We start from the raw sequence: 13,196 nt of genomic DNA, 5'->3' as shown, positions 1-13,196 counted from the left end.
TCAATCCCTGGCATGTCTTCATGACTCCACGTGAAAACATCAATGCTCTTCTTCAAGAACTGAACGAGGTCTTGCTTCGTCTTCTCTTCCATGCTTACTCCAATCTTGGTAAACCTCTCAAGCTTATTCTCGTCCAAAGGAACGTCTTCCAGTACTTCAGTAGGCTCCGCAGCAACCCTTCTCTCCTCTATATTCATCTTCTACACATGCTCATCCATAGTCAACATGGCTAAGTAGCATTCCCTAGCTGCTAACTAATCTCCTTGTACTTGCCCTATTCCAAAATCTGTTGGAAACTTGACAGATAGGTGGTAAGTGGACGTCACTGCTTTCCAACTATTCAGAGTTGGTCGTCCAATGATTGCATTGTATGAAGACGAGTAATCCACAACGAGGAAATTTACTTCTTTAGTTATCTGCTATGGGTATGCCCTTACCAAAACAAGTTGAGTAATAGTGCCCACCGGTTGTACCTTCACTCCTTCACTAGACGCAATTGGTTTTGTTCAAGCCTCATCTACTGAAAAGCAGGATAATACAAGATATCTGCTAAACTTCCATTGTCTATCAACATCATTCTAATCGTATAGTCTGCTATAACCAAAGTTATGACGATTGCATCATCATGTGGGTGATGAACCCTTCTAGCATCTTCGTCCGTGACAGTGATAGCCTGCTCATTTGTCCCCCTCATCCTTGGTGGTCGTTCAGAGAGTTGGACGTTCTGCCCCACCTTCAAGTAGGTCTTCCTTGACTTGGAAGATTGTCTGGCAGAAGTTCCTCCTATTATAACTCTTATTTCTCCAAGCGGGGGCCATGATGGCTCTTCTATCTTCCCCTTTAATTTCTTGTCCTTGTGATCTCTTCCAAGAAAATTTCTCAACTTTTCCTGCCTAATGAGACTCTCAATCTGTTGCTTCAAATCATAGCACTTGTCCGTATCATGCTCGTGATCTATATAGAAGCGACAATACTTATTCTTATTGCACTTGTTGGGATCTCCCTTCATCTTCTCCAACCACTTCAAAGATGAGTCATCCTTGATCAAGTGGAACATTCAAGGGCATGTAATGCTGACCTCTTCCTAAAGATGAACCTGTCTTCCTGTTATATCTATCTTTCTTCTCCCCCGTTAGGGCCTTCTTTGGGCAAGGGCCTTATTTAGGATGATGTGGGAGGTCTGCTTCCATTCACTCTACTCTCTGTCATCTTCTTGGCAATAATCTCATCTTCTGCATTCATGAAGTTTTAGGCTAAATGGTCGAGTTCAACCATGGTCTGTGGTTCTTGATCATAAAGCTTATGGATGAATAAATCTAAACTAACCCCATTGTGGAAGGCTGCTAACAACAGCTTATCGTCCATCTTGTCAACTATCAAGGCTTCCTTATTGAAACTAATAGGCTAAAAAAGTATTGACCCCTTGTGATGAATTAATTGATTAATTAGCCAAGTTTATTAATTAATCAAATAAGCATGCAAAATGCGTGATAGCACAAACAAATCACCAATTAAACTAAATGCAGCGAAAATTAAATTGACACGATGATTTGTTTACAATTGAGGAAAACCTACATGGCAAAAACCCCATCGGATGATTTTAAGGTCACCACTCCCGAGAATCCACTATTATCAAAACAAGCAGTTACAAGTAAAGGAATCTCAGTACCTTATACCAACCTACAGTTGAACCCTTACCCCAATACCCAATTGGACTTATTCTGTAGTGACAATCTTTCCTTTAGTGACAATCTTTCCTTTCAATGCACGGCTCCTAGTACGTGATTAACTAATAGATGCGCGAATCCCAGTACGCGACTTAATCACTAACTTGATAAAGATGTTGACTACAAAGTTCTTCAGTTCATCACACGATGAAGATCAAGAAGCTCATTGGTTACAAAACTCTACGATGTACAAACACAGTAGCTTCTTCAAGAGAAATATGAATTAGGGCAAATTCTGTCTCCAGTCACAATTTGCATGAACAAGACTCTGCTTCACACTTGTGCAACTTGTGTAACCTTTGACAGCCCTGAAAATAATCCTTACATATGTTTAGGGTTGTGAGAAAAGAAAGTCTAAACACATACTCACAGATTGGATGAAAAACAGTTCTGAAAAATTGAGTTTCATAAACCTCGATCGATAGCCATCTATCGAGCTAGCTATCAAGCCACAGGCTTCAGCAGCTTATAAATCTCGATAGATGCTAGCTGTCGAGCTTTAAAAACCAACATTTCTTTACTTGTTTCTAGGATAGACTTGCAAGACTTTAACACTTGAACTTGAAACCTTGTTCCTTGAAATATTAAACACATCCTAGATCTACCCAATTACAAGTAAAATGTATTTTGTCAAAGGATTAGCCAATTACATAAAATATTGACATATGTTCCTAACATTGAATCACATATGTACTAACAGAAACGAATGATGAAGGACCGCAAACTTTCATTCTCTCCTTACTCTATAGTTAGTAGGCTGGACAAGGAACACTTATGCCTTTGACCTCCAATGGAGTTAACGAATAACTTACTCAACTCTTCAAAAGAACCAACGGTGTTTGGAGGTTTCTTGCTAAACCAAAGTCGTGATAGCCCTTTTAAGGGTGGTTGGAAAGTCCCTACACATTATCTCATCCAGAACCCCTTGAAGGTGCATTGTGGTCTTGAAGGTAGCAATGTGATCACATGGGTCATGCGTCCCATCATACAAATCCAACGCGGGCATCTTGATCTTGGAAGGCAAGGGATGACCATTGATGGACGCTATGAAAGAGGAATCAGTTCAATGAACTAAATCATCTACGTGATTCATCCTTCTCATATTTTCTCTCATCTCGTCCACTGCTCTCCTCATTTGATCCATCTCCTCTTCCAAGTGTGGTACCCTACGTGAAACGATACCCCTTAAGTGATTCTCATGCTCAACTTCTTCTCCTCTAACTTCTTGACTCTAGGCTTGCCCTTCCACACACCTTTCATGATGTTGCCTTCTTTGGTTGATCTCTCGAGTCAACTCCTGATTCTGACGAGTTAGCTCTGCCATGGCGGCTACCATGGACTGCATTTGTTGGATGGAAGGCGGTTGCATAACAGGTGCTGACTGGTGAGCGCGATTGGGGTGACTGGAAGCATCTCCACTCTTTTGGTGGCCTGGACTAGTGGTCATTAACCTTGTCCGAACCATATAGCCTTTCAGTCAAAGAAAGATAAATTGCAAAACACAAATTTAATCTTTCCCATAGATGGCACCAACTGATGATGCACAGAAAATCAGTAGGCTGAATGCTCCAGGCTTCAATGGACTTATGGTTGCTTGGAAGGCCTAAAAAGAAAGAAAGAATTGTCAAAGGTGACCAGTGTGACTTGGCCAAGGACCCTCCGATAGTTAAGTCAGTTTTCTCTCCAGGACACCAGGAAGGAAAATAGCGAATGGTCAGAACTTACCCTGTGTGAAAGGAATCTTCTCCTTTTATAGAGAGTTAGATGTGGGTCTACTTGTTTGGATCCATTACCATCATGGGTAATGTTGGCGATTAACAAATAAAATGGGTTACATAAGGCGTTGTATATGGAATTCCTTCCACGTGCCATGCAATGTGTCATATTTTGTTTATGTGAATCCTGTGAAAGTTTTTTCCATGAAATTCACCAAGTGTTATTCACTCGTCTGTGATCATATCGTCCATAAACACACTCGTCCACGAAGAAGTATCTTCATGGCCTGACTTGGTTACCTTTGGACGATTTTTCTCACGTGTTCTCATTCCTAGAAGAAACGAGGTAGTTTCTTCTATGATGTGGATGACAACTCAAGGACGAACTATACTTAGTGCTTATCCCCATCAAAGGTAATTAGCAAAACTAAGAAAATGAAAGGTACATAGCGGGATGAAACAAAAAAGGATCCTTTATATTTTAAATCTTGTTCATTTTTTCTATTTTGCAATTTAGATTTTATTTTGTAGATCTAGTGTACAAACAGCCACATCGTTTTCAAAATGTAGATGAGCTGTATGGATCAGCAATGTATCAATTTTTATAGAACCACTATTAAGTATTAATTATCATGTGACCCATATGTCTAAATGAATGAACATATTTTTAGCATTTAAAAAATATTTGTTCGTGGCTTTTCCAAGTTTCATGGCCATATGCTAAATAAATTTGGCATGCTAAAAATTTTATTCTTATTTTATTAACGTTTCTCTCTCCTCCCTCAACACATCTCTACTTTCTCTAAACTTGTAGCTCTTTGTCTCACCCAAGCCTCCATGGCCAAGCTCCAAGAACTTAGCCTCTTGCCAGCCATCATCACCATTAGCAACGGTGGCTCTCACTTCCTCACTTTCAAACCTCTCCCTTGGCTCAATCTTAGCTTAAAAGGGCCAAACCCTAAGAGTTGCCATCCCACCACCAAAGGTTTCTCGACAACACCATCATTAATAGTGGTCGTCACTACCACTCTCTTCTCTATCTCTCGCTATTTTATATTTCTTACACATTTTTCTATTTTTTCCTTTGATCTTTGGCCAAAAGTCTCTTCCTTTTGGTTTGGTTTCATTGATTCGGGTTCGGATCTCTCTCTCTCTCTCTATTTGCTTCTCTCTTCTCACTGCCAAATCTCTCTTAATAGGCCAGTTGCTATTGCATTAGTTGTGTTGGTCATTGCAATGGCTGTGGTGATGGTGTTTTTTGATTGTTTCTATGGGTTTTGTTTGTGGTTGTAAGTTGATTTTGATGGGTTATGATTGGCTGATTTTGGTGGGTTGCAGTGGTTGTACTTGTGGGATGATTTTGGAGATAATTACGACAACGGGTGGTGGTTGGGTTGATTTTGAGTTTTGGTTACAATAGGCGATGGTGGTTGGGTAGTGGTGGGTAATGGTGGTGGTGGGGTGAGCTATATATGGGTGGTGGTGGTGGTGGCTATGAGTTTTGTATTTATTTATTTTTATATTGTAGGAGTTTTTTTTTTTAGGTCATTTTAATGTGTTATATATATTACTTTAATGTGATGTATGGAAAAATAGAATATGTGATGTAGATAAATTGTAAAATGGTGTGTTAAAATAGATAAAGTAACTTTTTGATGTGCCAAAATAACATTTTTTTAGCATAGCTAATGTTGATACTCTAATAGAAAAGGATGGTGAGATGAGATGTTGGGATGTTATTTCCAACATTTTTCCCAAATCAAAAAGGCTCCAAAATCATGACCAATAAAACCGACCCAAGGGCCGATTCCTAATTAACCTAGTCAAACCGTCGAGTTAGGTTTCAAAACAATGGCCATAATAGATAAAGATGATGAGATGGGATGTTTTTATTTTTTGCATGACATTGAAAGTTTGAAATTGCTAGTTATTGTCAGATGATGGTAAAAGGGAAGTTTTAAAATTTTTTTGGGTATATTATCGAGTTTTTTTTTTTTTTTTATCAATTAGTTATTTGTACGTGAGTTAGTGGTTGATGTCAATGGAAGAAATTGTTTGCAACTGAAACTCATGAATTTTAATATATATATTTTTAGATTTATTGAATTTGAAGAATATGGGAGAGTGGCTCATTTAGGTATTTGAAAATTTATTTAACATTAAGAGTTTTGAAAAGTAGTAATTTGACCCATCTAACCCTAATATTTAAAACTTTTTAAGGTCACATGAGTTGTATTTGAGAGGACTTTAGAACACGTAAAATATCTATCCCAAATAGAAGAAGCCCCTTAAATTCAGGAACTTTTTGTTAGTTTTTAAAATAGTAAATTACAATTTTAACTTGTTTGTGTTTTTTTTTTTTTTTTCATTTTAAATTATTTAACTAGAGTATTTTAAAGAGTTCGTTAATTTATGTGAGGGTATTTTGGTATGTCAAAATACACCACTGTCAGTTTTTTTAAGACCTTCTTCTATCTCTCGTGTATGGTAAAAATACTTGATATTTTTAATTAAAAAAAAAATGTTATTAACAATATAGATAGATAGGTAGTGAGTAACCAAATTAACCCTCTCATGAATGGAATATTTTTTTGGGGGAGAAGAAGTCTCTAGGTCTAGGTAGGTCCTTCTGCTAAAGCACTTTAAAAATAAAAATAAAAATAATTGGAATATTCTATTATTCTTTCCGAAAAAAACCAAAAAATAACAATCTTGAAGATAAGCGATGGCTCTGCTATATATTACGTTTTGGGCTTTTAGGCTTAAGCCCATCCCTTCAATTTCAAATACCCATCCTCGCCTTCTGTGACTGTGTTCTTTCTTTTTTTGCCTCAACCTCAAAAAAATTTTATGGTCTCCTGTCCTTTTACTTCCAAAAAAAAAAAAAATCTTGAAGATAAGTAATGGCTCTCAAAGCCGTCCATGTCTCTGACGTTCCCAATCTTGATCAAGTTCCAGAGAACTCCCCATTAGCCTTATGCTCCACCCGGTTTTTCAAAGGTCACTGTTTAAATTAGAAACTTTTTCTTTTTCTTCTTTTCTTTTCTTTTCTTTTTTTTTCTCTAACAGTTCGATTATATTAAGTTCTGGGTCTTAATGTGTTTTGGTTTGGTTGTGTTGTTATAGGCGTTAATTATGATGGTGATGATGAAGTAAAATTTGGCTATAATCTCCCGAAATTCATGGTGATTGGACACAGAGGTAGTGGCATGAACATTTTGCAATCTTGTGACCCAAGAATGAAATCCATCCAAGAGAATTCCATTCTCTCTTTCAATGCAGCCTCTAAATTCCCTATTGATTTCATTGAATTCGACGTTCAGGTATTTCCTTTTTTCTTTTCTTTTTTATAAATGTTCTTGTTTGGTTTCTAAGAAAAGAAAGATGCGTTCAAGTTTCTGGGATGTTACCAGTCAATTCGGGTAAAATTCCAAGATTTTAGTTCTTTGTTTTGTTTCCTATACTTTACAAGATCGTTTCTGTCTGTCTCATTTCGCCGCGAACAAACTTAGATTTAGCATGGCCACGTGTATGGACAGTTCCACGTGTCGCGTACTGTTTTTATAGGAGTTTTTACTATCATTTTCTTTTCTTTTAATCCTTCAAATTCAAGATGGAAGACCAGAGACATACAAGGAAGGATGGAAAAAAAGACAGAAGTGGAAAATGGAAAAATAGAATAATAAAAAAGTGAGGAGATTTAAGAGATTTTGAGCGTCCTCATTTATGTTTAGTTGGAAGGTGAGAGATGGAATATAAAATTTGTATAAATTTATTCTTACACTCATAAATTAGTTAGGAAGTGAGGGATAGAATATAGAATTTGTATAAATTTATTCCTATCTCTTATTACATATGGAGTAATTATTTTTATATAAATACTTTATAAAGGAAAAATAAATTATTGTTTTGGAATAAAATAAGTCACCCAAACCTAAAAAAAGAGTTCAATGTAAGAAGCAAAGAACCCAAAAAAAAAAAAATTAACTTTATTGTAGCAAAGAACCTAGAAACATTTTTTTTTTTTTAAATGTGAATTTACTTTGGGGGAGGGAAAAGGATAGATAAGTAATTTTTATTAAAACTACTTCTTCCCATTTTCTCTCCAATTTGGGAGGGTTGAAAAACTATGGGCTTATGGAGAAAGCAGACGGCTCTATCATTTTCTTTCTCCCAAAATCACTCCAATCAAACACTATGTTTATCCAAAATTTCTCTTATTTTCTTTCTACTATTTTTCATCTTTCATATTTTCACTCCAACCAAACATAGCCTTAATATTGTAGTTAAATTAACATTTTATTTTATTTTAAAAATGATAATTTTGGCTATGTTTAAAACTAATTAGATTGATAGAGAGAAACACCGGGCCAGCCCAAGGCCTAGGCCTAAGGACCCACCTCTTCACAAAATAATTCTCATATATATAACTAGCCTCCAAGCACACGCTTAGACGCATGCTCAAAGACTTCTTATTTTTTGCAAAGATTAATAATTTGCATCTATTATAATTTTAAAATATTTTCTTTATTTTTCAAACAAATAAAAATGATAAATTTTAGAGTTAAGAAGTAACCGTAATTTCTTTTTTGAACGTGAAGGGAAAAAATTCTAAATTTTAGAAGTTATCTTTTTGAATTCAAAATAAAATTTGTTATTTGACATTTATAACCCTATTTCTAAATGAAGTTACCCTTCATTAATTAGGGTATTTTTGAACAACAAAAAAGTCCAATTGAAAGAGAAAAATCCTCTTTCTTTTATATATATATATATATATAAATAGATAATATAATTTTATAAAAAGACTCAAACGGTTATGATAATAACTATTTTCTTTTTTTAAATGGCTGTGTATTGTTTTTCTCATTTGTAATGCTTATAAACTAATGTGTCACTAATCATAAACTAGTAAATCAAAATTTTATTAATTATTTTTAAAGTTCACTGATCACATTAATTGTCATGTTAATTTATAATGATCTATAATAAAATTTGTAGTAGTTTTAACATTATTTTTTCTTATTTTTAACGATAAGGACTCAAATACACTAGACTAATAAAACCTAACCCAATTGAAACTCTAAATTGTTTGAAAATAAAATGTTGTAAATGTGCTAGATCATCAATGATAATTAACTTCTCTGGATAACTTGACACTTTAATTTTTGTAAACCAATATCTTATGTGGTAAATTTTCAACATTAGCCACTTAATCTCCCACATAACCACACACCAAATAATATCTATATCTATCTTAATACCAAAATATAAAATTGAATATTAGAATACAACTTTACTTAATCATGCATCGATAAAGTAAACTTTTATATAAAAAACAATAATTTTTTATCTCTTTTTGTTAAATTTTATGCTCGAATTATGTGATTTAATTTTCAAATGAACCTTGGTAGTAAATAATTCCTTTAATTAATATTTAAATATAAAAAGCTCCACTTAAATTTATCATCTTAGGCCTCAAACTATATATCAAGCTAGCTCCGAACAAAGAAATCCATTTTGTTGGTACTTAACGATTAGATCAGTTATGGAAATGGAGGAAATGACCATTTTGAAAACAATCTAGTCTTCTCATATTGAGTGAGTGCGTGAGTAATTTACTACTAGTATTTTGCACACTAATGTCAATTTGTTATCTGAATTTAGGGATACTAGCTAATTTGTTTACTTCTCTTAACTTTCTTTGTGTTTCTTAGACTATTGGGTGATGGAAGAAACCTTAGAGGAAACTGTAAACCAAACCTATTTTTGTAGGTGACTAAAGATGAATGCCCTGTCATTTTCCATGACAACTTCATCCTCACTGAAGACGAGGTTAGTTTTATTACTCAATACACACTCTCAATCTTTCGTGTACTACACTGATCCCTTGTCTAATTCTGATTGCGTCTTGCTTTGAGGGTGTCATTGTTGAGAGAAGAGTAACAGATCTCACTCTAGCTGAATTTCTTTGCTATGGACCTCAGAAAGAACCTGGAAATGTAATTGTCATTATTCAACATCTTCCTATGCTGCCTGGCTCTCTCCAAAACTATTAAATTTGTTTCTATATTATGTTCATTAGTTTGCTGTTATTGATAAAACAGGTCGGGAAGAATCTCTTTAGAAAAACCAAAGATGGGAGAATCTTTGAGTGGAGGGTTCAAAACGATGACCCTCTATGTACATTGCAAGAGGCATTCAAGAAAGTAGAACATTCTATAGGTTTCAATATTGAATTGAAGTTCGATGATCATATGGTATATACAGAGGAAGAAGTCACACATGTTCTTCAAGCAATCATGAAGGTATTCCTCCTAAAATCTGGTTTTTGCGTTATATGTTGTTGAAAATGCTTTATATATTATTATGCTATGGAAATAGTAATATTAACTAAACTTTTTGAGACAGGTGGTAAACGAGTATGCCAATGATAGACCTATCATCTTTTCAAGCTTTCAACCAGATGCTGCACAGTTGATCAGAAACTTGCAGAACACCTACCCTGTAAGATCACTTTCTTCTCTTATTATATAGTGCTTTGTAGTTAGACATGATTGAGGCTTAGGAGCAATATATGATGACAGCTATAAGTATAATCAAGTCCATGCTTTTTGTTCTACATCTACCTTTAATTTTCTGACAAATCAAAAAGTCCATGCTTTGGATGCATTTGGGCCAGCAGTTTCCTCTGTTTTATGATGGTTAAAAAAAGGAAAATTTTCATATCGAAGTAGATGATCTGACGAATTCGGGCATTAATTATAAAAGATGAAAATGAAATACTCCGTTTCTTGAAACATTGTAAAATAGAGAGAGAACTGAAAACTGACAATTTCAAGAGAAAACTCAAGTAATGAATAAAAATTTTTAGTAGAAAAGATTTAAGCAAGGAATTCTTTTCTTTTTCTTTTTTTGGTTGGAAATGTTTTGAGTGATTTGAGCTCAAAGGGCTCTTCTTTAGAAAGGTTCATTCCATTATCCAAAAAAATACATAAAACATTTTTTGAGTGGTTTGAGTTGATTTAAATATTTTATCTAATATTACGATTCAGGTGTTCTTCCTCACTAATGGAGGATCCGAAATTTACATGGACACAAGAAGGAATTCCTTGGAAGAGGCCATTAGGGTGTGCTTAACAGGTAGCTTGCAAGGAATTGTGTCTGAAGTCAGAGCTATCATTAGAAATCCAGGAGTAGTGACTAGAATTAAAGAGTCCAAGCTTTGCCTCATAACTTACGGCCAATTGAAGTAAGCTATATTTTTTCCACGATTTTGTCTATATGCTTTTAGAACTGTGATCAATTTTCGCCAATACACTAATGAAACACTACTGATTTTTGCTAAAAAAAGATCTATTACCATAAACTATTACACAGCTTTTTTACCACAATTGAGATGTGGCAGGGTATGAGCAATGAAGAAAAAATGGTAAGTTCGTGTGTATGTAATAAGAAACCATTCACAATCTACTATGTCAAAGTTGTGGAATAGTTTGTGGTCCTAAAACCACTCTTTTGCCAATATACTAATGAAACACAAGTGCATTTGCAGCAACGTACCAGAGGTGGCATGGATGCAACATCTTGTGGGTGTTGAGGGAGTGATTGTTGATTTAGTTAAAGAAATCACGGAGGCAATTTCTGATTACATCAAACCAGCTAAGGACTATGATGAAGATAGCTTATTTGTAGAGGAAGCAGAGAAGCAAGTGACAACAAAGCCCCGATTCACACAGCATGAACTCTCTTTGCTGCTTCTGAAAATTTCACCTGAGTTGATACAATCTTGAAAGCAATAATACATACTATATATAGAGTTATCTCCTAATGATGAAACTTTCTCCAACTATTATATTGTCCTCCCCTCCCTCATTGAGAAATTCTGTATAGAGATTGTCATCTCATGCTTAATTTTGCAATGACCACTGTCTCTAGTCTTTTACTACCAGATGTAGTTTAATTGTCCAAATCCTCAAGTGATCTTAGGACCGGTTGTGAGGTAGTACTGTAAGGAGTGTCTCTAGAAGCTGTAAATATGAAGCTTTGATTTGTAATTTGTAAGAAAAAAGAATGATACCAATACAAGTCTTTCCCTAGTCTTTTTAGCCGTCACAAAATCATAAACTGAGCACCCCACGAATGCACCTAGTTGTGAACTATTTAACTGCATTCAAACTCAGGTCGAAGGGGGAAAAAGCACTCAACTATATCAGAGAAGCCTCAGAGCATGAGCAACTCGAGTGAGTCAATTCATTTTGCCAGTCCAACTGCTTGTTCTCACGACCCAACAAAGCTCAGAGAATTGGTAATTTGAGTAATACCCAAAAGGTATTTGATGAATTGGATGAGAACAAGGTAGTGCCCAATTCCCTGACATATATTGTATTATTGGGTGGCCTTCTTTGGGAAAGGGAGCTGATGTGCAAACTTTGGGAAGAAGAAGAGTGATGAAGAGGAGCTGTTTACCAGAAATGGATTGATTCTATGGGCTATTCTGACCATTGTGCATGCCTGCTGGCTTCGGTCACGCCCTTGAAGACCACCATCAACGATTTGGTTTGCTATCACCAGGCCCTCCAACTCTGCTTAATGGCATAAGAAGGGAGTTCATTGAAAACATTATCTACTAAGCTCATACATGAAAAAGGATGTCACTTGTGTCCCGTGCTTGCTCTTTTGCATTGGACACGCTAAGATGCAGAAACGTGTCTAAAATTAAATACGTATTTAAATTGTACCATGTTTATTGTTTAGTACAAAAAAGAACTGGATAGAAGCTTCACTGTAAAAAATGCCTCACGACAAACCCAGATATTTGTTTCATAAACTAAAGCATTGAATTCATCATGCAATTTAAGAACGTCGACCTCCCACTAAGGCGTGGGAACCACCAAAACACTCACTCACAATGCTTGTCTTTCCCAAAATGTTTCTATACATTTCCAACTCTCTAGACATCAAAGATTGCGGCATAGATTTGGGTGTTGACCCATCATTTTTTTAAAAATTGAATGGCCGCATGGAGCCAAAAAAATAAATGATGGGAACAACCAGAAGGTCCCATTGATGGACCCGAAACTCCATTATCTCCCACAATAGTTTGGCAATCATGCAGATTCAGATTCACAAGAATTATATCCACATAAAAATACCCTTCATGGTGGGATCCACGGCTTCATGATTAATACACTCGGAAAAGGTGTTCAAGGTCAAGTACCAAAGATCGCACTTTGGGCTTAAAGGCAACTCAGTTAGTTTTCAAGAGGACAAATTTCCCAGTGTAAAAAAAAAAAAAAAAGCTTTATAGGTAGTAACTACTTGATGGAACTTGATTAAAGAGACTCCCCTTAATAGCCTTAAATTTTTGCTTATTCTCCTAATGCACCCACAGGAGACTGTGTTATACATGTGCAATGTAGGATAAATAGTTGGGGCTAATATATATATATATATATATATATATATATATATAACCGAAACCTTTGCTGGTACCATAATTTTTCACGTCAGCACAATATTTAAAAAACCGAAACCTCTGCTGGCACCACAATTTTCCACGTCAGCACAATATTTAAAAAATAAAAAATAAAAATAAAAACATTATAACACCTCAAAATTCTAGCAACCTTACCCCTCTCTCAAGTTAAGAAATATAAAGTCACAGTTTCTGCAAACTCTCTCTCTCCAAACGTAAATATCAAATTCAACCCCTTTAATTTCTCTTTATATTTTTGAGACTTTTATAGAGTTA

The 13,196-nt window shown here is 35.3% G+C and overlaps 1 protein-coding gene across 2 annotated transcripts; it reads left to right on the top strand.

Annotated features, from left to right (window-relative positions):
- Positions 1 to 6,231: 6,231 nt before the first annotated feature.
- On the top strand, positions 6,232 to 11,393 carry LOC115979308 (glycerophosphodiester phosphodiesterase GDPD1, chloroplastic-like). 2 transcript variants are annotated; one of them, XM_031101330.1, is made up of 8 exons: positions 6,232 to 6,442; positions 6,569 to 6,765; positions 9,218 to 9,277; positions 9,364 to 9,444; positions 9,550 to 9,750; positions 9,854 to 9,949; positions 10,498 to 10,694; positions 10,998 to 11,393. In XM_031101330.1, exons 1-8 carry the CDS (start codon positions 6,346 to 6,348, stop codon positions 11,233 to 11,235), a joined length of 1,167 nt encoding a protein of 388 aa, XP_030957190.1. In that variant the 5' UTR covers positions 6,232 to 6,345; the 3' UTR covers positions 11,236 to 11,393. The 2 variants fall into 2 exon arrangements, with proteins under 2 accessions (XP_030957190.1, XP_030957191.1); XM_031101331.1 differs by lacking the exon at positions 9,364 to 9,444.
- Positions 11,394 to 13,196: the final 1,803 nt, after the last annotated feature.

This window comes from Quercus lobata, chromosome 3 (genome assembly GCF_001633185.2).
Source record: "Quercus lobata isolate SW786 chromosome 3, ValleyOak3.0 Primary Assembly, whole genome shotgun sequence".
NCBI classification, from domain to species: Eukaryota; Viridiplantae; Streptophyta; class Magnoliopsida; order Fagales; family Fagaceae; genus Quercus; species Quercus lobata.
The sequence above is the reverse complement of the archived record's forward strand: the minus strand, read 5'-3'. Positions and strand labels throughout refer to the sequence as shown.

Bases quoted from the DNA above. Each gene is read 5' to 3' on its own strand.
- LOC115979308 (XM_031101330.1), top strand. From the start codon at position 6,346: ATGGCTCTCAAAGCCGTCCATGTCTCTGACGTTCCCAATCTTGATCAA. The intron at 6,443-6,568 runs GTCACTGTTTAA...GTGTTGTTATAG, and splicing joins CTCCACCCGGTTTTTCAAAG to GCGTTAATTATGATGGTGAT. The intron at 9,278-9,363 runs GTTAGTTTTATT...TCTTGCTTTGAG, and splicing joins TCATCCTCACTGAAGACGAG to GGTGTCATTGTTGAGAGAAG.